This window comes from Miniopterus schreibersii (assembly GCF_964146895.1).
Source record: "Miniopterus schreibersii genome assembly, chromosome: 15".
NCBI classification, from domain to species: domain Eukaryota; kingdom Metazoa; phylum Chordata; class Mammalia; order Chiroptera; family Miniopteridae; genus Miniopterus; species Miniopterus schreibersii.
Window position 1 is genome coordinate 41388846 of NC_138115.1, and position 19682 is coordinate 41408527.

The following is a 19682-nucleotide window of genomic DNA, read 5'->3' on the forward strand; positions in this document are numbered from 1 at the left end:
GAAAAAAAAAAAAAATAGGAGGCTTCAATTTATATTTATATATGTTGTTCCACCAAATTATTTCTAGAAATTGGGTGATGGAAAGTTGTTTTTTCTACAGGCACCCCACGACCAAGTCCACTTAAAATTTTGCCTGCTGAGATTCATCTGGGACAAGTGTTTGGAATTTGTGGGCTCTGTGGAACTGTCATGAGGCTCTAATTTCCAAGGAAGCAAGGCCCTATCCCCCCAGTTGTTTCTCTAGCACTAGCAGTTATGTGTCCTTTCATTTCCAACCCAGCCGTGCACTGAGCAATCCCTGCCCCCTTCAGTATAGATGACACCCCTGCTTACCATCTATTGAAAAGCCAGGCTTTGCCCCGAATCTCTGACAATCAAATGCTTGCAAGCTGCCCTCTAGTTTGCCTCAAATGCTGGGCCTGTAAGGACAGATTTACTTGTATGCCTTTTGCACTCTGAGGGGCAAATTTTATGAGCTGAAAGCTCGCTTGCAGCCTCCTGTGAGTGTTCAATAAGCCAGAGAGCTTGTGAAGTTTAACCCCCACGGCTGCCTTCCGCTGGCTGATTACGGGTGAAAGAGTGCATTTGAAAATGGAGTGCCATTTGAAATTCATGGGCTGGCAAGGCTCACAGCTGATCATAATTTTTCATGTGAAGATGTGATTTCCCTCCCCCTGTTTCCTCTTGTTACGCTGCTAAGGAGGAATAAGTGACTTTCCCAGCCTGTGACCTGGGACTTTCTGCAATGGTGATGCTGGAGACAGTTACAAAGGTAACAGAGGCATCAGGTTTCCAGGCTCTGACTTAGACTTACAACGGATGGCTTTCAGGCTCATGGAATGATGCCTCCTATATGGGGAAAAGCAAGTGCTTCCTGACAGTGTAAGCCACTCCCCAATTCTAATGTAGCTTCTACAGTCACTTGGATAATGACGTTAGCTTGTATTGGACAAGTGTCTCATAGAGATAACATAGCTTTTCAGTTGAGTGGGCATCTGAAGTCCAAGTGACCCTCCCACTTTCCCCAAGACTCTGGATAGTAATTATAATGGTTTTTATTTTCTTATAAAAATTAAGGAATTACTAAGTCATTGAAATGTAGGGTGGGGCAAAAGTAGGTTTACAGTTGTTCATATAGAAAATAATACAATAACGAATAAATAATAATACAATAATAAACTGTTTTGCACACTCATGACTGTAAACCTACTTTTGCCTCACCCTGTATGTAATTCAACAGACAGTCCACATAGCATGAATTATTTTGTCAGCAAATGTAACTTTTCTTGTGGCTCTCCCCCGCCCCCACAGTATCATGTTTTTTTTAATTCTGATCCTGCGCAAATCCTAGGCTAGCTTATGTCTTCTGTAAAACCTAAGTCCTCACTCTAAACAATTTAATTATGAGAATTCACGACTTGACACATGTTTGAGCAATTTTATTTTGTGGGCACATCTCAAACTGGGGGCTGCAGTTCAAATAGATAGTAAGGAGGATTCACAGGTTGTAATCAATCATTTAAAATTCTTGATGTGGACATTTGGTCTGAGTAAAGCAGGGTATTTTTTTTGCATTGAAATTAAATCAACCCAGTGTGGTCGCCTTTATCAGAATCTATTTGGGCTGTTAGTTACAGCAGTTAGACTGTTGTGATTATTTCTGACAAATGAAAATAGGAGAAAAATAGTTACAGAATAAATACATGGAGCTCTTTATCACCCACGCATCCCGTCTCTTCTTACTGCTTCATCCCCTCTCTTCTTCCCTTCAGTGCATTTAAGGAATTGAAACAGACATTTGTTACCCATACTTCTCATTTCCCATTTCCTCCACAACCTCTAATAGTTGTTTTCTGCCTTCAGACTTTCACTGAAATTACTTGTGTTCATGTTACCAATGCATTTCTGATTGCCAAGGTCAATAGATGCTTCACTGTCCTTCTCATTTGCCTTTCTGTAACATCTGGAGTCATAGATTTCCTTTCTTCACTCGCATGGTTCATCTGGCTTAACGCCGTCTCTCTAGTCATTTCCTTTCTGCCTCTTTCCTTTGCCTAAACTTACAATTTCTCTTTAGTTTCTTTCTCATTCCTTCTTTCTCAGTCTATAATTCCCCCAAGTCTCCTCATCCTGACTTCAAGTACCATTCATATAATAATAATTTTTTAGTATTTTCTGTGGTTCAGACTTCTGAGATTCAGCCTCACATCTCTGTCTCCTGAATTTCCCCAACTGGATGTCTGAAGTGAAGACAATGCTTTGTGTCCACCAAAACTGTTCCTTTCTTGTTTGTATTTTTGTGGGCACATATGTAGCAAACTTCTCCATAGTTATATGGGGCCATGTGATAAGACTTATGGCCAATGGAATGTGAGTAGAATCAAAACATGTCATTTCCATTTCTGGTCCCTATAATGCCCTGCATCATCCTCTAAGCTCTCTTTCTTCTCTGCATAGGAGGGTGGTAATAGCACAAGACCCACTAGCCAGGAGCAGCCACTGGAATAAAGAATAAGTTTGTGTTAGATCATTGAGAATTTGGGTTGTTAGTTATAGCAGTTAGACAGTCAGATTATTACCATGCAATAGAGGAGCTGACATATCTAAAACAAAATTCATCTTGCTCCACAAAACAAAGTTTCCATCTCAGTGAATGGGACTCCAACTTGTCCAAACCAGAAACTTTAAGGACTCTCAAAACTTAATCCCAACCTTATCACCACATCCAGCCTCTAAGCAAACCATGTTAATTTGACCTCTTTAACATTTCCATAGATACTAGTTCATACCCTCATGACTTCCAGCTCACACAATTACAATGACCTCTGCTTTGAATCTCTCCTCTCATCCTTCACAGTTCATTGCTCACACCCTTTGAATGATAGTCATGTTCTCCATAATTTTTTTTAATCTTAAAAATTGACAGTGTTCAAAGTTTGTGTGCCCACTGCTTTGAAATGCCAAAACTCACAACGCCAGCTTTGGAGTAAGGAAAGGTTTATTGATCAAGAAAACACCAGCCTGGAAGATGGGAGACCTAATAGGGCCACAAATCCATCTCCATTAGTGGGCTAGGTAAAGGGCTTTTAAGGGGTTAGGAGGAACAGGTATTGGAAGTGCTGGTGGGTGAGCTTTAATTGGAGGACCTTGAAAGTTGGGCATTTATGGTAAAGAGTCATCAACACTGGATCTTCCTGGATAGCGGATCCTTGGCTTCTGAAATGGTTTCAGTGTTCAAGTTCTGGTTATGTCCTGGTCCTTTGGTTCTGGGGTTGGGGAGGGGCAGTGCAAGATTTTGGTTCTGGGTGCAGCTGGAGGTCAAAGTTCTCTCTTCTGCACATGCTTGGGCTGCATGACTTGCTGTTTTGGTCTGCTGTCTCTGAAAAACAATTCAATATCTTCTTAATCAGGATAGGACCCTTTTCAGCTGGTTCTAGAGTTACAACAGCTCCAATTTTCTGCTAAAAAAAAATACAGTATATGTATATTTTAGAAATTTTGGAAAACTCAGAAAAGCATTAAGTAGAAAATAAATATCAATTACAATCTCATTAACTCAATACAAACTGTTTAAATATTTGGTTCATGGGATTCCTATGTTATTTTTGTATGTGTGTTTATAATTATTATATATAGTATTTTAAATTTAATTTTTATTTTTATCAAAGTGATACATGTATAAATTTTAAAAGTGGTTTACTAAACTATACATAGTAAAAGCCATAGCTTCTTGTCTCCCCATTTGCAATTCCACCCCTCAGAAGCAAATGCTTTTAAGTAGTTTAGTGATTTATTCAGTTGTTTTTCCTCTTATTTCTAAATGTCATGCTTATACTGCTATTCCTTGATTTTTAAAATTATGTATGTTATCTACTGACTTTGTGCTGTGGAAAATGAAGATTAAGTTCTGTTGTATTCCACACCCCCACACAAACATTCTGCTTAATAAAAAATTATGCTACTCTTTTCGGTTAAATCAATAATGGTATTTACATTATTATTACTCTGTAAATATTATTCAAAATCATTTTTCATTAGGTAGACTCATTATATTTTTTTCTTGTCCAAATTTTTAGTTTTCCTGAAGTTTAACAAGTATCTCTATTTATTGTCTTCTTAGTTTTCTATATATCTATCACAAATTTATAACTATATCCTCAAAAGAGCCAAATATCCACTTCGCTACATAAAAACACATTAGACATTCAACTAAATACATTTAGGGGGCACTTTCCTTATTAAAGCTCTCCATATTCATGTTTCAACCTGGATTAAATTTCTTAGTATCCAGAATATATTACATAAAATGCTTTAAAAAATCAATAAAAAGAAGGGGGGGAAAAATCAAAAAATAAGAGATAATGGGAATAAAAGATATGTAAATGCTATTACCAAAAAAGGGAAGGCAATGGCCATTAAATGTGAGAAGTTGCTCTATTTTATGAATACCGGCAAAACGGAAAAGCTTTATGATTATATGTGTATTAAAAATTGTAATGGTACAGCCTTTGGGGGGAGTGCATCATAATCTAATGAAGGTGTAGACATGCACACCCTACGACCCAACAATTCACTGGAATTATAAACCCTAAAGTATCTCTTGCTCACATGTATAAGCAGATCTGTGCACTTAACCTATTTTGCAGCATTGTTCTTAATAGCTTCTAATGGGAGAAGCTCTAATATTCATCAACAGGACTGGAATAAATAAACGGTGGTGTGTTCATGCAGCAGAATGCAGCACTACAGCGAAACGAGTGAAGTACATATATATATGTGGATGCACCTCCTAGCACTAAAGCAGAGAAATGATAAAATGCCAACTTCAATATAGTAATTATTCCTGGAAGAAAAGTGTTGGGAAGGTGATGGGATAAGAGTACATAGAGAACGTTAATTTGATTTGCATTTTCTTTTGAATGAGCATGATAACTACTTTGTTATTTATATCTCTTCAAAATACCTCATAATATATGAAAAACTAGAGGCAAATATATTGTAGGAGAGTCTATTTTGCGTGATTTTTAGTATATAGAAATTGGATGGTTTCAATGGTTTTAGGGCCCCCATGGAATGACTCCTTAGAACCAGAAAAAAGATCATAAAAAATAGATATTATTTCACAGAACAGGAAGGAAAGGACTAACCAGTTCAATTTTCTCCTCTAAGTTTCTCCGAGACGCCAGAGGAACTGTATTTGGGTGGTGTTGGGGGAACGCGTCTCCTGGCTCGGCTGGCGGATATTGAGCAGCTCCATTGTGACTTTAGGGAACCAATACCTGCAAGGAGAAGAAACGCAGTTAAGTAAACACTTGATAAAACAAAGGAGCTTTGAATATGTCTCTCTGTCATCATGACCGGGAAGCACCTTCAGAAAAACTCAGCCTTCTGTAACCCCAAAGCTTGCAGGCCTGTGTGGAAACGCCGGAAGCTTTTCCCTGATAGGCACCCACCTTAATGTAAGAGTGTCACCTGCTCATTAAGCTGAGGTCCTCTGCCAGTGACGTCTGTTAACAGAATTCCTCAGTCAGGCCTGATGCTTCTGCACATGTTTCATTTGGGGATTGAACAAAACTCTGCACTGAACTGTCAACATTAATAACGATAAAGGCGCCGTAACAGGCACACGGGATAAAAGGTATTGCATCCAGCGCCAGATCCCATCGCAGTTCTAGGGGGGGCTTTGTGTTACCCCGTTGACCATTAAAGGAATTCTCTGGAGCTCTGCAGCGCGAACCACGGACTCAGCCTTAGAGTTCTTGCATTCCCTGCCAGCTTTACTAACTCACTGTATCGCGGTGTGGAGAGTAATTCCTGGTCTCTTCGCTTTGAGTAGTAAAATGCTAAAAGGCCCACAGCCCTCACAAGGGTATAGTAAGGCTTACTAAATGTTTAGAAATTTCTACTAATAAGCTGTTTTTCTCTCAGAGCATTCCAAGACATGAAAGCTAATTAGGTACTATCTACTTATTAAGTGCTAGATGATGAATGTTTTCACTGAGTTTTGAAATTCTGGGGAAGAAATTGTGAAGCACAATTATCGTTGGCAGTGAATGGTACACGTGATGAACAGCATGAAAAAATTCACGTCATTACTGGAGCATATTTCAGCAATTTCACTGGCAGAGCTGGAACAAGGTACTGTCAAAATGGAAAGGTATAACTAACTTCAAGAAACACTGATACATCTGAACTTTCAGAGCCGACTGTCAGGATGGATCCTCAGGTATCGCAAGAGTTGAAGCCAAGAAAAACGATGTGTGTTTTTTATTAGCTAATTTGTATGTAGAAAAGCCAATTTCCAGAATCATAGTCAGTCTGCCCTAGAAATATTACAGTGGCTCTGAAGAAAATCTCCCCTTTGGTAGAAAAAAAAATGGTTAAGGACTTGGAAGGGAAGGAAACACTACGCCCATGATTACAAAGCTTCACACCCAAAAATGTCTAGAACTATTACCTAAAGTCTGAAGACAGGCCCAGGGCCTGGGAGCAACAGTCCTGGCTGCTTTCTCTACAGGCAACTTCAGTGGCTCTGTGTCTCAGCTCTCCGCCTGACCACGTCAGCACCCAGCCTCCTCCCAGAAACTGTGAACTTTGTTTTAAAGAGATGTTTCCCTTTCTTTTGTCCAGCTGGGTTAAAACACAGCCTACCTGACCAATTATAAAAATAAATTAATAACACTAGAAAAAAACCTGCATTTCAGCATTTCAGTCATTGACTGTAACTTCTAGGAAAACCAAAGAATGATTATTCTATTTTCTATTATATTTTTATTGATTAAAAAAAAATTATTTTTATTTATTTATTTTTTTTTTAGAGGGAGAGGGAGGGAGAGGGAGAGAGAAAGAGAAACATCGAACAAACATTGATCAGCTGCCTCCAACTGGGGCATGTGCCCTGACCTGGAAGCGAACCAGCAACCTTTTGGTACACTGGACGGCTGACAACCAACTGAGCCACACTGGCCAGGGCAAGGATGATCCTTCTTTACAAGTGTAAAATGCTTTAGATTTAGAAGTGCTTTCATACTCTACTTATTCCAAAGTCAGAGACCAAAGACCCATTTTTATAGCAGTTTTTCCAGATGTAGGCATAATTGTCGCTTTCGAAGTGTCTTCTGTATGATGAGAACCATCTGGGGCTCTCCCAGTCTTAGGTTTGTTTCTTAAACTTTCAGAGGTTGAGAATCTAGAAAACTTAGAGTCTTGTTTGAGGCCTGTATTGTTTTGATTCCAAATGGATGAAGTCAATTCTGTATGGCTTAACTCAAAAGGAGGGGTGTGTTTGGTTTAAAAATCAAGCTGGGGCGGGGAAAAGATGTAACTGAGTTCAAAAACATCTGGAACTAGGAACTTGAACGCCAACAGGACTGACACCCCACCCCCGCCTCTCATTTTTGCTTTTCTTTGAGTTCCAATTTCATTCTTTCTTCTTCTGGGCCACTGCTAGATCTGTGCTGACTTATGTTGTTTTTAATTTCTAATTTCAAAAAACCAAAAATTCCAGGAGAAGGCTTTGCTATGTCTGGGGTAGGGGTAAGGGTGAGAGGAGTAAAAATACCCTGGACCTCCTGTGAAAATCAGATGCTAATAGCACAGAGAAGTGTAGCTTACCAAATAAGATGGGTGCCGTTCTCAGAAGAAACAGTGTCTGGGGCAGACAAAGCAAGAGGCAGCCGTGGTGAAATCTCATTGTGTCCTTTAACATTTGCAATCTGTAGATGAAAAAACAGATTTAGAATGAGGAAGTGATTATTCAAGGTCATGTGGCTAGTTCCTAAGTGAGAAAACTATCACTTGAACCTGGAGCTCTTATCTGCCAGCCCCTTCTCTTCCATAATATATTACTCTATAATTTAATCTTTTGGTGGGTGACATAAAGCTTGGCATATGTCACATGACACTGTGATGTCTGTATAATTTCTCTGGAGGACACATGGAGGTTTTATGTTGCCTCAGGTTTGGGGTTGCCCTCAAAGAGCCTGTGAGCAATGTTAGTGGGTCATCTCCAGAGAAAGTGCCTGTTCACTGAGCAATAGGCCATGTTAAGCTTTTGAATTAGGGAAAGCAAATCTCAGACACAGATTTTAGAACATTGACTTCTTATCTCTTATCACTTAGCATATAACACACTTTATAGTTTACGTATTTATATTGCTTATCACAAGCTGTTCCCAACTAGAATGTAAATTCCATATAGCAGATTGTTTCCTCCATTATCTAAAACAGTTCTTAGCAAATACTAAGCCCTCAATACATATTTATGAAATGAATAAATGAAACATTAATGAGTAAAATGAATCTATATTCTTCCTTTCTTGGTATTGGTTCCAAAACCAAATACAGGAAAGAGGAAGCAATCAATATAAATATTTTGTTATATTTTCTATCACTCAATTTATGTATTTTTATTTACAGCTGACTTCATGTTCTCATTTACAACAACCATTTGAATGTTTGTCGAGCAGCTGCCTAAGTTGTACCAGACTTGGACAGTCAAGACTGAAAAAAGAATCCACTCTTCATTCGTGTCAACAGGCAGTTTTCAGTCTTCAATTTTTTGATCTTCTACTTAGTCGTATATTATGGGCATTTCCTTTTGTTATAAAAACAAGATGTTCAAGTCAATTAATATTAAAGGCTGTTAAACAGATAATTTAAAATACCCTTCCCTTCATTACATTGAGTCAGCGCAGCGGACTTGCTTTCTTTACAGACATACTTTCAAATTAGTTTCTAGTAATCTAAAAGCTGAGCAATTTAACATCAAATAATCCAGATTTCCAATTGCTCTAGAAAAATAGGAAATTTCAGATAAAGGAGGCTACATCCCCAAAAGGAAACTAAATGATACTTAGAGCCAAGTGGCAGCAACTAATTTAGCCTGGGTATTGGCTTGTCAGTAGAGTTTTCTTTCATGTGCCTTCTTGACTCATTTATATTAACTAACTGGCCTCTACTTATTTTGAATTTGTAATCTCTGTATAGAGTATTACATTATATGCATGTATCATTTTCTTAGCGATTTCAAGCTTAAACAGTTAAGTTATTGCTAAATTTTCACTCTTATAAACAACAACTAAATATCTGTCTGTATGTCAGATTCTTTCCTAAGGGTAAATTCCTAAAAAGGAAATTACTAAGTTATAGGGTAAGGATATTTTAATTGCTTTTCAAAAAGAGTATATAATTTTCTACCCTCAGTTACGTACAAGGATGCATATTTCAATGATGGTCTACTGAAGCTGCATTTCAGGATGTTTTAATCTTCACTAATTTAGTAAGCAAAAATTGTATTTTAATTTGGATTTCCTTGATTACCACTGAGATTAAACAGCTTCAATATTTTATTGACAGTTATGCAGTAGTATTTGCAAATTGCTTTTATTTTTATTTGCCATACATTTATGTTTGGTTTAAACTGTTTCTACATTAATTATATTAATGGGTTCCTCAGTGTATTTGCTGTATCTTGGTACTTCCTTAGGTGAGCGGAAGTTATTTATTAATATTCAAATTAAAAGATATTTTTATTTTTTATTTTTTCTATTGTTTTTAAGTTTACTATATCCTTTCTCCTATAGAGATGAATTAAAAAGCCACACATACATAAGAAAGGTTTCTAGCCCAGTCTAAAGGCAACATCTGAAAAGAACTCCTGCTGGAGACATCACTTTACGTGAGTACGGCTGAGGCAGAACTGAACAAAGCCCAAAAGGGAGAAAGAATGGGATGGGTGTTGATTTGAGAGCTGTTAAGTAGCTAAAATAAGCAGGTATTGGGGACTGAGAGCACGGAGAAGGAAATGATAGCTGGGAGTCTAGAATAAATCCTAAATTACTGGATTGTGTGATTGGGTAAAAGGTGGTTGCATTCCAGAATGTGTTCCCTCGTAGATAAGGAATGTTGAGAAAGGAGCAGGTTGGGGGAGATGATACAAAAAATAAGCACATCCATCGAAGAATTAATGTCAAATGAAAGGCACTAGATTCAAGCTCCCAAATGCGTTATGCCTGTGTGTTCGTGTGTGTATAGGTGTGTTTTAATTCTTTTTCATCAAAAGGAGTGTACATTTTCATAATATAGGGTGCCCCCAAAATATGTATACACACACTTTGAGTAATTATATAGGCAAGTGTTTATTAAAATACATTTCATTTTCAAAATTGAGCTATCAGCTGTTAAAATGTGTATACATTTCTTTGAAACACCCTGTATATTATTAGATCTGAGATTGTGTTTTATTTTGTACTTGACATCTAATATAAGAACGTGTGTTTCTAATAAATTCTAAGTATATCCTAAGGGTTTGTTTATTGATTAAATTTCCTGAGGCATAACTCATTCCCATGAGGCGCTAATAATCTGATAATTTCAGATCTTGAATGCCAGAAATATTGGTGAGAGCAGTGAAATAACTTCTTAAAGGCTCTATTAGTCATAGTTGTATCTTAACTTTTACTAGAATATGAATTTCTTCCATTAACCTTCTCTCCTACACACACAAACCTTCCTGATACAGGAAGCCTTCAACAAGAACCTTTTGATGAGGTATCAGTCAAAGACAAACTTACCATATCTAAAAGCATCACCCCAATTACATTGCTTCCAGTAGAAGGTAACCTGCCCCTGATTCTAGAGAGGTTAAATGAAGCCAGGGGCACCTTTGTCCTATGTCATCCACCTCCCCCACAGGCTGCTCTTGGAGTTCTCCCACTGGGCGGAGCCAGTGCCTCTCATTCTGAGAGCAGTCAGATGTCGAAGAAGCAGCAGCCTCTCTCAAGCAGGGGGCGGGGGGACAGGCAAGGGAGGCCCTTGAAGCTGCCATTCAGTGCTTCGGGGAACAAACTGCCTAGGGAGGGGACAGTGAGGCTGAGACTGCTGGACCTCATAGCACCCAAGGCAGAGCACAGCTCCCAGAGGAGAAAATCCTGGGGAAAATGGAAGACAGGGTGAACATGACAGAAGAGTGGCAGGAACTGAAGGAGGGATGGTGAGATGAAACCACGGAGGAAGCTATTCTCAGTGCATTTCTGAGAACTTACAGCTCCTACAAAAATTCACGCTGAGCCACTCTCGGATATCTGCAAATATCTGGGAAAATATGAGCATGGTTTGGTTTCTTTGATTTTAACATGTGTTCAATGCCATGAGGGATTTCTGGATGGAAAACGTCCAGCATTTGTATTCATCGCGTAATTGTCAGAGATTTGTTTCAGTGGATTTTTGTGTTGTTGTTGCTGCTGTTATAGAGCATCATTCCTCTCTGGATGACTTTCGGTGCAGCCAATGACATAAGAACCAACTCTGAAACCGTACCACCACAGGAAAATTTTGATGAGGGTGGTTTCCACTTACAGAGAGTGCCTGTGCATCGTGTATTGATTAATCTCATAAGAACACTGTAAGGTAGGTATGCTGAACAGTTTTTCAAATAAGAAAGCTGAGCCAATACAGGGTGAGGGAGCTGTCCAAGGATTATACATATTCCAATATTATAAAATACTGGAGCTGAGACTTATTCTCTGGCTACACTTATTCTTTGATTTGCCTTCCCGCTTCTAATATTTCTGAAAGACAAGGCTGGGTGATTTTAAACCTTTGTGCTGGAGCATAAAAAGACCTGGGAACATCAAAGTCAAGACAAGCTTAGAACTTCTAGGATGTTGAAATTGTGACCAACATTATTGGTGGCCAATCCAGTATCCACTGTTAACTTGGTTTTATTTATTTGTTGACTGGGGGGTGGGGGAGCCTGGGAAATAAAGGGCACATCTAGTTTAATTTCCCAGCCTCCTTCTCAGACAAGAGTTGCCATGTGCCACTTTCTGACCAATAGGAAGCGAGCGGGTCCCTGAGGGCGGAGCCTCAAGAGGATGCAGTAAACTGCAGGCACAAGCCTTTTGCTTTCTGTCCGTTGCTGGAGCACGTCGATGATGCTGAAGATGCTGCAGCCATTTGGGACAATAAAAAAAATAAGCAAGGGACTAAAAGCCATGAGCTACAGATGGAAAAATGGAAAGACGGGAGAAGCCTGGGTGTGGAATTCTTTTTATATGGGAAAAACAAAAGCTCTTTCTATTAGAGGCACTTGGTGATGGATAGTGTGTTAAATAAAACCAAATATAATTCTTAACAGATAAACAGATTAAAAAAGAGAATTAAGAACAAAACAAGTTAATATGGGCAAAGCGTATCAATAGGCTCATTTGCCTTCATAAAGGCAAATTAAAATTTATGATAGTGATAAAATACCTTATACTGATAGTGGTGGGAGTGAGTTTTGGGGAATTACAGCTATGCCTGCTGATGGGAGTATAATCCAATTCAGCGTTGACAGAGATTGTTTTGGGGAGTGTGCAGGAAGCTTTTTACAATGTGCATAAGTTTATGACAAGCAATCCCACCTCTAGAAATCTGTCTTGTGGAAATATTCAGGCTAGGTGTGAAGAGAACACTATCAAGACCTTTATTACAATAGTAAAAGTCTTTTAAAATACGGCCCCAAATAGAGTTTATTATATCATTTGATCAATTTAGATTTATTCTGGAATCTCTATGTAAATATATAAATTACACAAAATTGCAAATACTGTGACTTAACATACAGAAGTCCAGGATATAGGTGGTTTATATCACCAATAGCACACATACATACACACCTGTATCATGTGTGTAATCTCTAAAGAACACAGTTATACTACATGCAACTGGCTTTTTAAAATTAAATACAATACGCAGCCATTTTAGTACATTCACATTTACCACATTCTTTTTTGACAGTCTTTCATGCAGAGAAGTTTTTACAGTGGTTTTTATAATCTTATCTAATGTTTTTTTCTTTGTGCTTTTTCCACTAATTTTAATTTTACTTCCCCCTCCCTATTCTGAGGTTAGATACACACCTGTATTTTATTCTTTTTTAAATAGATTAATTTTATGACCCCCCCTATCCCTTTTGTATCTCTAGAATGTAGAGTATGGTGCAAAGTAGAAATTGAACTTCAATAAATTCACATATTAACCAACTTTTTGCCCACAGTTCACTGAATGAAACACTTTTCAAGTCTTGGTATGGGCATATTTTAAATTGGTCATTTATTGGAAATCAGAAACCTGAGTCGGGTGACATGACCTTCCGGTGTTTCTCCTGGGGAACTTCAGCGAGTTTCAGCCCTGGTCAGCATGCTCCATCCTACATTTGTAAGATAAAAGCATCCTTGATTTTTTTTATCTGTCATTGTTATATATGATAGAACACTAAGTAGCTGCATTTGACTAGAACTGTCAAATCAAGATAATGGATGGCTTATTTGGACAGATGAAATTATGGAAAGACTTCCTGTCTCCTCGGGAACTATTTTCCTTAACTTCATTCTAAAGCTGAAGGGATGTATCAGAGGGGTGGATGGAAAATTACCAGAGAAGAAAGAACAAGAGAAGGCAGACTGAAGGAAAAACATAAAGACATATTCCCAAGGCCGCCTTTGATCTTTGAGAAACTTAAGTGTCCTTTGGATCAGAGAACTGCAGGACCAGGCTTGACAACTCAGCTGCCATTGATGTGAGAACAATTGGGCTATTTCAGGTATATTCAGAGCTGCCTCGGCTTGCTACTCAGAAAACGTTTCCCACTAAAAAGCCGTATTCTCATTTTCATTTCTCTGTTCATTTCCAACCTCACGACTCTTTAACTTTGGACTCCTATGTAGCCACAATTTTCCCTCTGGCCACAGAGGTCACGCACACAAGCATGAGGTGACATGATGAGACACCATTTAGAAGTCATCTTTCTAATTGAGAGCCCTGCCATAGCCCCAGTAAGCCCAACATCACACGGCGTGAGGGAGGAGTTGCTTTTGAAGTGGCTGAAAGGTCATTCCTCCCCAGACAAGGTTTTCTGCAGCCACAGTCTGGGAGGAAAATGGCTTTCTGCCAATTCTGATACACAGTCAAGCTCAAGGCGCAGCCTCAGATGTCCATAAGATAGAAAGACAGGGAAAATAATGTACTTTTGATGACTGTTCTTTCTCCCTTGTGTCTTATTATTTCATTCTCCTTGGGAACCGTAAAAATTTCTTACAACTAACCGGAGAGAAATGGCAAATAGAGAGCAGGCTGTTTTTTCACTGGGGTTTATGGCGTTTGCTAACTTCAAATTTAAATGATTAAATTTTAGATAACAAAAAAAATAACTAAAATAATTACATTCATAGTGTGCAGGCAGTGCCCTTTTTAAAGGTGGGAAATTTCAGTTCAAGTGGTATTTTCTTTGAGCACTACCGTATGGCCAGGTACCATACCTGGAAGAACACAGAGTAATTAAGCCCTGGTCCTAGCCCTCTCAAATATTTCAGCCTGATAGTTTAAGGGAATAAAGTTAGATTGAGGACTTTGTATTTTAGTTAAATATAAATAGCTTTGTTGTTTCAGAGTATCAGCCAAGGACCCCAAAATAAGAATAACAGAGACCAAGCAACCCCACATTATAAAGGAAGGTACAAGGCCATCTCTGCAGAACTTGTAAACTGAGGAAGTTGGAAGCCAGCTATACCAATATTTGGAAAATTGGCCATTTCCTTAAAAGCTAAATAAAGACTTACCCTACGACCCAGCTATTCCCCTCTTAGGTATTTATCCCAAAGAAATGAAAACATATGACCACACAAACCCTTGTACATAAATGTTCATAGCAGCTTTACTCATAATGGCCACAAGTGAAAGCAACAGCCATCAACATGTGAATGGATAAACAGATGGTGGTATATCCATAAATGGAACACTACTCAGTAATAAAAAATGAACAAACTACTGAAAGAAAAATGCAACAAGAAATAATGATTCTGTTGACTTTAAACAAGGTCAGCCAGGCACTTCTCCAGCAAAATGGGTTTATTCAGGAGCAATGAAGAACTGCAATCAGAACAGGCCACCACAGCGGGCCACACACAAGTCCCCCAAAACAAAGGAAAGGAAAGTCTTATATAGAGGGTAAGAGGAAGCTGGGAGGGCCATTGGAAACAAAGTGCTCTCTGCTGTGCTTTGCAATCATGTAGGGGGTGAGAGCTTTCCCTCTGGCCTCCTTACTTCATTTTAAATATGGTTTCTGTTTACTAATTTTTTATAAGTCACAGAAACATTGTGTGAAAGGAAAGAAGGCAGACACAAAAGAATATAGGCCCTCCGATTCCATGTAAATGAAATTCTAGAATGGGTAAAACTAATCAATAATGATAAAAATAGATTAGAGGTTGCCTGGGACCAATTGATGGGGGTAGGTGGGTTGGAGATTAATTACCAAGAGGAATGAGGGAACTTTTTAAAGTGCGAAAATATTCTCCACCTCCAACCTTGGTGGTTACAAGGTTGGTTACTGCACCCTTTAAATGGGTACATTTTATTGTATGTAAAATATACCTTAATAAGGTTGCATTTTTAAAGAGCCAATTGTGCCAATACCAGTTCTCCCAATTATATGAGAAAAAGTCTAAGAGTTCATTAGGGAATTTTTTAAAAGTAGATTTTATTGCAGAGAAACAGTTGACACAGAGGGAGGGGAGGAGAGCTGTTCTTTCTTATCATTTATCAAGGACTTTAAAGGAACCACTCAGCTAAACTGACATCTATTCCCTAGAAATTGTGAAATAAGAGGGCTAGTATCTTATGAGTAAAATATCTCAGTTTGAGAGGATAGCTAGAGTGTCTTGCTGAGATGCAGAATGAGGTGGCAGGAGTGCTCAGAAGGACTTGCACTTCCAATGTTTGATGAGTCCAAGACTTATGTTTGTTTTCTGAAGGTGAGGTGTGGGCCGCGCAGAAGGGAGGTAGACTTGGGTCGTCTTAAAATGATCCTGTCCATCAGGACCCGCTGAGTATTGGGCCACAGGAAGTCAGTGGTTAGGGTGGGGGACAGTTTTAAGTAGTTGTCCAGAAAAGGCCACTGTGAATGGAAGATCCTGAGAGCTATAAGACCATCTAAGAACCCACACAGGTGCCCTACAAAAATTTAGAGTTTGTTTTTTGGACACTGACTTTTCCCAGAAGGCACTAAATTGTAAATGTACCCCACAAGCAATTCAATTGTCCCTTATCTCTTCTTCCACCAATGCTCACACCACTGAAGAGCCAAGAGTGGTGACAATTTAGGAAGGAAAAGGAGAGGAGAAGAGTGAGCTAGGATGTTGGGACTCACGCCCCCATCCCAGAGCTGGATTAGAGAGTGGAGGAGTTTCAAATTGAGTAAGAAGTTGCAACTTTGATAAGAAGGCATTGGGGTTTTTAATGCCTTAAAAATGAAATTAATATAAGAGGTCACTAGAACAGCTAACGGAATTCAACCAGCTCTAGTTTTCCGATTAGAGTTTTGGGGCAAAATGAGTGCACAGTGTTACTTGACCAGGGCGGTGGTGAAAAAACAAAAACAATGGCTGCCTGGTTGATTCCTCAGTGCCCTGATCATTGACTAAACTGGTTAAAATGTAACTTCAATGTAATATTAAAAATGATTACTTCTAGGACAAAATGTGGCTTGACTACCTTTCTACTTTTCCCAAGTATTACAAAAATATTCAGGTGGCAGGTGTAAGTCTCCAGGCCACAAGCATAAACTATTTTTTCAGGAAAAGCTCCCTTTTGTGATAATTATGGAGGCTCAGTCTTGCCAATTCAATGTGTTAAGGGAGGGATTTAAGGGTAACTAAGAGTATTTGAAGAGGATATCCAAGAGGGAGTGGGTCTTAGGTATTAGATGCTGGCACCAGATTCTACCCTGATAATCTACATGAGATGACATCCACTCAGGTGTCTTGCAGCACATCACGGTCTTTGGTTGTGTGGTCCACACAGGCTAAGCTCACTCTCAGCTTGCTCCTGATATAGACAGTTGAACCTAACAGATAAATGGATACTACAGGAACTTTATCTTTAACGTCCATTATTAAGATGTTGGGAAGTCTCACCAAGTCAGGTGGTGATGCCCATGAAAATGGTTTTGAACTATAAAGCACTATATATTGGTCTGACAGATAATTATTATCTTTAAAAACATCTTCCTATCAAGAATTAAAAATTAAATCCCGGATCCCTCTTATATATTTACTTTGAGACTTATTTTAGTTCTACAAAGATCACCTCACTGCATTTCAGGCATGAAAAATATGCGAGAGAATTTTTTTCCCCAAAATTGGAAAATGAGCCTCCCTCTGCCCTTTTGGAACAGTCACTGTTGGCTAAATGTCACCCCCATCATTCTCCCACTCCTATCCCAACCAGTCCAGGACACGCTGGTGCCAAACAGTGGTTCCTGTGGCTCCTAAATGGTCTGGCCAACCCAGGCTTCCAGCCGAAGTGAATAGTGGAGCTGTCAGCCTGTACACAGGACGACATTTCCTCCTGCCAGCTGTAAACAGCTTGTCGAGGCTGAGCAAGGCAGGCTGGCTTCAGGAGATAGACAATGACATCAATATGCCAATAGTTCCCTGCTTTCCTCCATCTGCTGTCAGAGCTTGGTGTCAGTGGCACTGCACCGCGCCACCGAGGCCTTAGGGTTCACCCTGAATTCTCCTCTCTTTCCCCCACCTTCCTCCAGGGATCCATGCTCCTGGAAGCTGAAATTCACAGCAGCTTAAATCATTACCTACTCAAACATGTTGACTTTAGCTAGCCTTTCTCTCCCCCATCCCTCCTTCCCTCCGTTCCTCCCTCGCTCCCTCTGTTTCTCTCTTTATTTCCTAGTTTGAGAGTGTGTGAAAAATAAATAGCAGTAGGTAGCAATGTGAGCTGAGGAAGATAGCTTTGGCCAAGAAAAAGGAAACTAGGGCAGGCCAGTCTCTTTGTTTCTCTTATAAAGATGAGATATATGTGTATAATACGTGTATATTTTACATGATAATAGTTTATTTTTATAATTATATTTCATTATTTAGATAGTAATGTGATTAGCCTATTAAGGCTATTAAATAAGAATATATAAATTTATATATAATTTATAATTTACATTTAGATATATATAACATATGAAAAGACTCTACGTTATATAATAGAGATATAGTTATTAAAATATACTAGATAGTAACAGCATGGGCCATTGTAACTGCAACAATTGTAGCAATAGTAGTGATCCTAATCACAATAATAAGAGCTACTTTGACTTCAGGTAATCTTCCTACTAAGAGATTTACATACATTATCTCATGTAATCCTTACAACAATCCTATGAAGAAGTAGTACTTTCCTTATTTATATAATTGAAGGAACCAAAGTGTAGGGATATAAAATAATTCTATCAAGATCACCCAACTTGTAAATGGTAAGTGCTGGATTAAATCACAAATCTCCTTAACTCTAAAGTCCTTGGCTCTTAATCACAAAATTAGGTCAACTTCTGTGGGGCCATCTCTTACTACCTGTCTGCCATTTTCCTCTCATTTGGGGAAGGACAAATTTATTTTGGGTCATTTGTCTCCACAGATCTTCCAAAGTCACAGGAGGAACAATACTTCTTGCCAAAACACATACAGATCAAGAAACCCATCAATCTTTATTCTTTTTCATGAAATGAAGCCCACTTGGAGCAATGTAGCAAACTATTTTTGCCTGATAGAATCTTTTCTCAGTACTAATGACAGAAAGAGCATTTTGAAGGACAGAAGAAGTGGCAGACCATTCACAAAAACCCTTGGGCTACTGTTGTATTTACCCTTCCAGAGAATTCTCACACACACAGAGCATCCCCATGCAAATGACCACCCAAAGCCCACCGCATCTAGAAACGGTGAGCACACATGCATCCGATGACCAGGTATGGAGGAAAAGGGACAAATGCCTACTCTATTTAAATGCCAGTTGTCTTCTTTTGTGCATTTTAAGAAACGTAGTGAAATCATAAGGCGACATTTTAATAGTCGTTGCCACAGTTTTGCCAGTTTTCCTATTGGATCATTTGACACTTGTCCATTTCAAAGAGTCATTTACACGTGATTAGCAGATCTTAGGTCAGAAATCAGATCGTCAAATTCTGTCTACAGCACCATTTCAGACTTGAAAAAGAGAGTCTTCCCTGCTGAAATCAGCATCTTTCCTGGCATCAGACATCAAGGCTGGTATTTCCCTGAGGTTGGAAATGGACCCTTCTTCAGGCAAACTCCTCTCCCCTTGGTGCTACAACAGATCAGTGAGATGAGAAGACAGGCAGAAGCAGTCCTCAGCAGACGCCCATGGGCGCTGTGTGGGTGGATGGGGGAAGATCTCATTACCTTCAGGGATCAAAACTTACAAACCTGTGAAAGCGGTTGGGGTTGGGGTTGGTGTGTCTGTACCAATGAGTGGCTTGTGCCCTAACAGAAGGGGTCACTTTCAGAGCATTCACATCTGAACCAAGGACCACAGGAACCCAAGATGAATACTGAAGGTTTCCCTGAAATCAGCTTTAACAACAGAATGAACGGGGGAGAGTTTTGTTATCACTTTGTTTTATGTATCCCTGTCTTTCTTCCTTCTAAACAGCTCTGGGTATTTCGGTTCTAAGTGTGAATATTTAGTGAGCATTTTTCTGATGGGACCAGAGCCAGCTCTTTCTTGATGGGTTAGCTTTAGAAGACCACCCTTACTTCCTGGTATGACTCAGGCTAAGCAGAGATATTTCACTCCTGCTCTGCCATGGCTTCTGTGACTGGGTCGATATG

At 39.1% G+C, this 19682-nt stretch overlaps 1 protein-coding gene across 4 annotated transcripts in view; it reads right to left on the reverse strand.

Annotated features, from left to right (window-relative positions):
- Positions 1-2983: 2983 nt before the first annotated feature.
- Positions 2984-19682, reverse strand: part of LOC308567671 (uncharacterized protein) — a 275010-nt gene continuing 258311 nt past the window's right edge. For 3 of the 4 annotated variants that reach the window (XM_081159491.1, XM_081159493.1, XM_081159494.1), the window contains 3 exons: positions 7615-7715; positions 5148-5279; positions 2984-3461 (listed from right to left, as the gene is read on the reverse strand). In XM_081159491.1, the coding sequence (XP_081015617.1) occupies positions 5165-5279; positions 7615-7715 (216 nt within the window). In that variant the 3' untranslated portion in view covers positions 2984-3461; positions 5148-5164. The remainder of the gene's footprint in view (positions 3462-5147; positions 5280-7614; positions 7716-19682) is intronic. The other variant, XM_081159492.1, reaches the window with a different exon arrangement.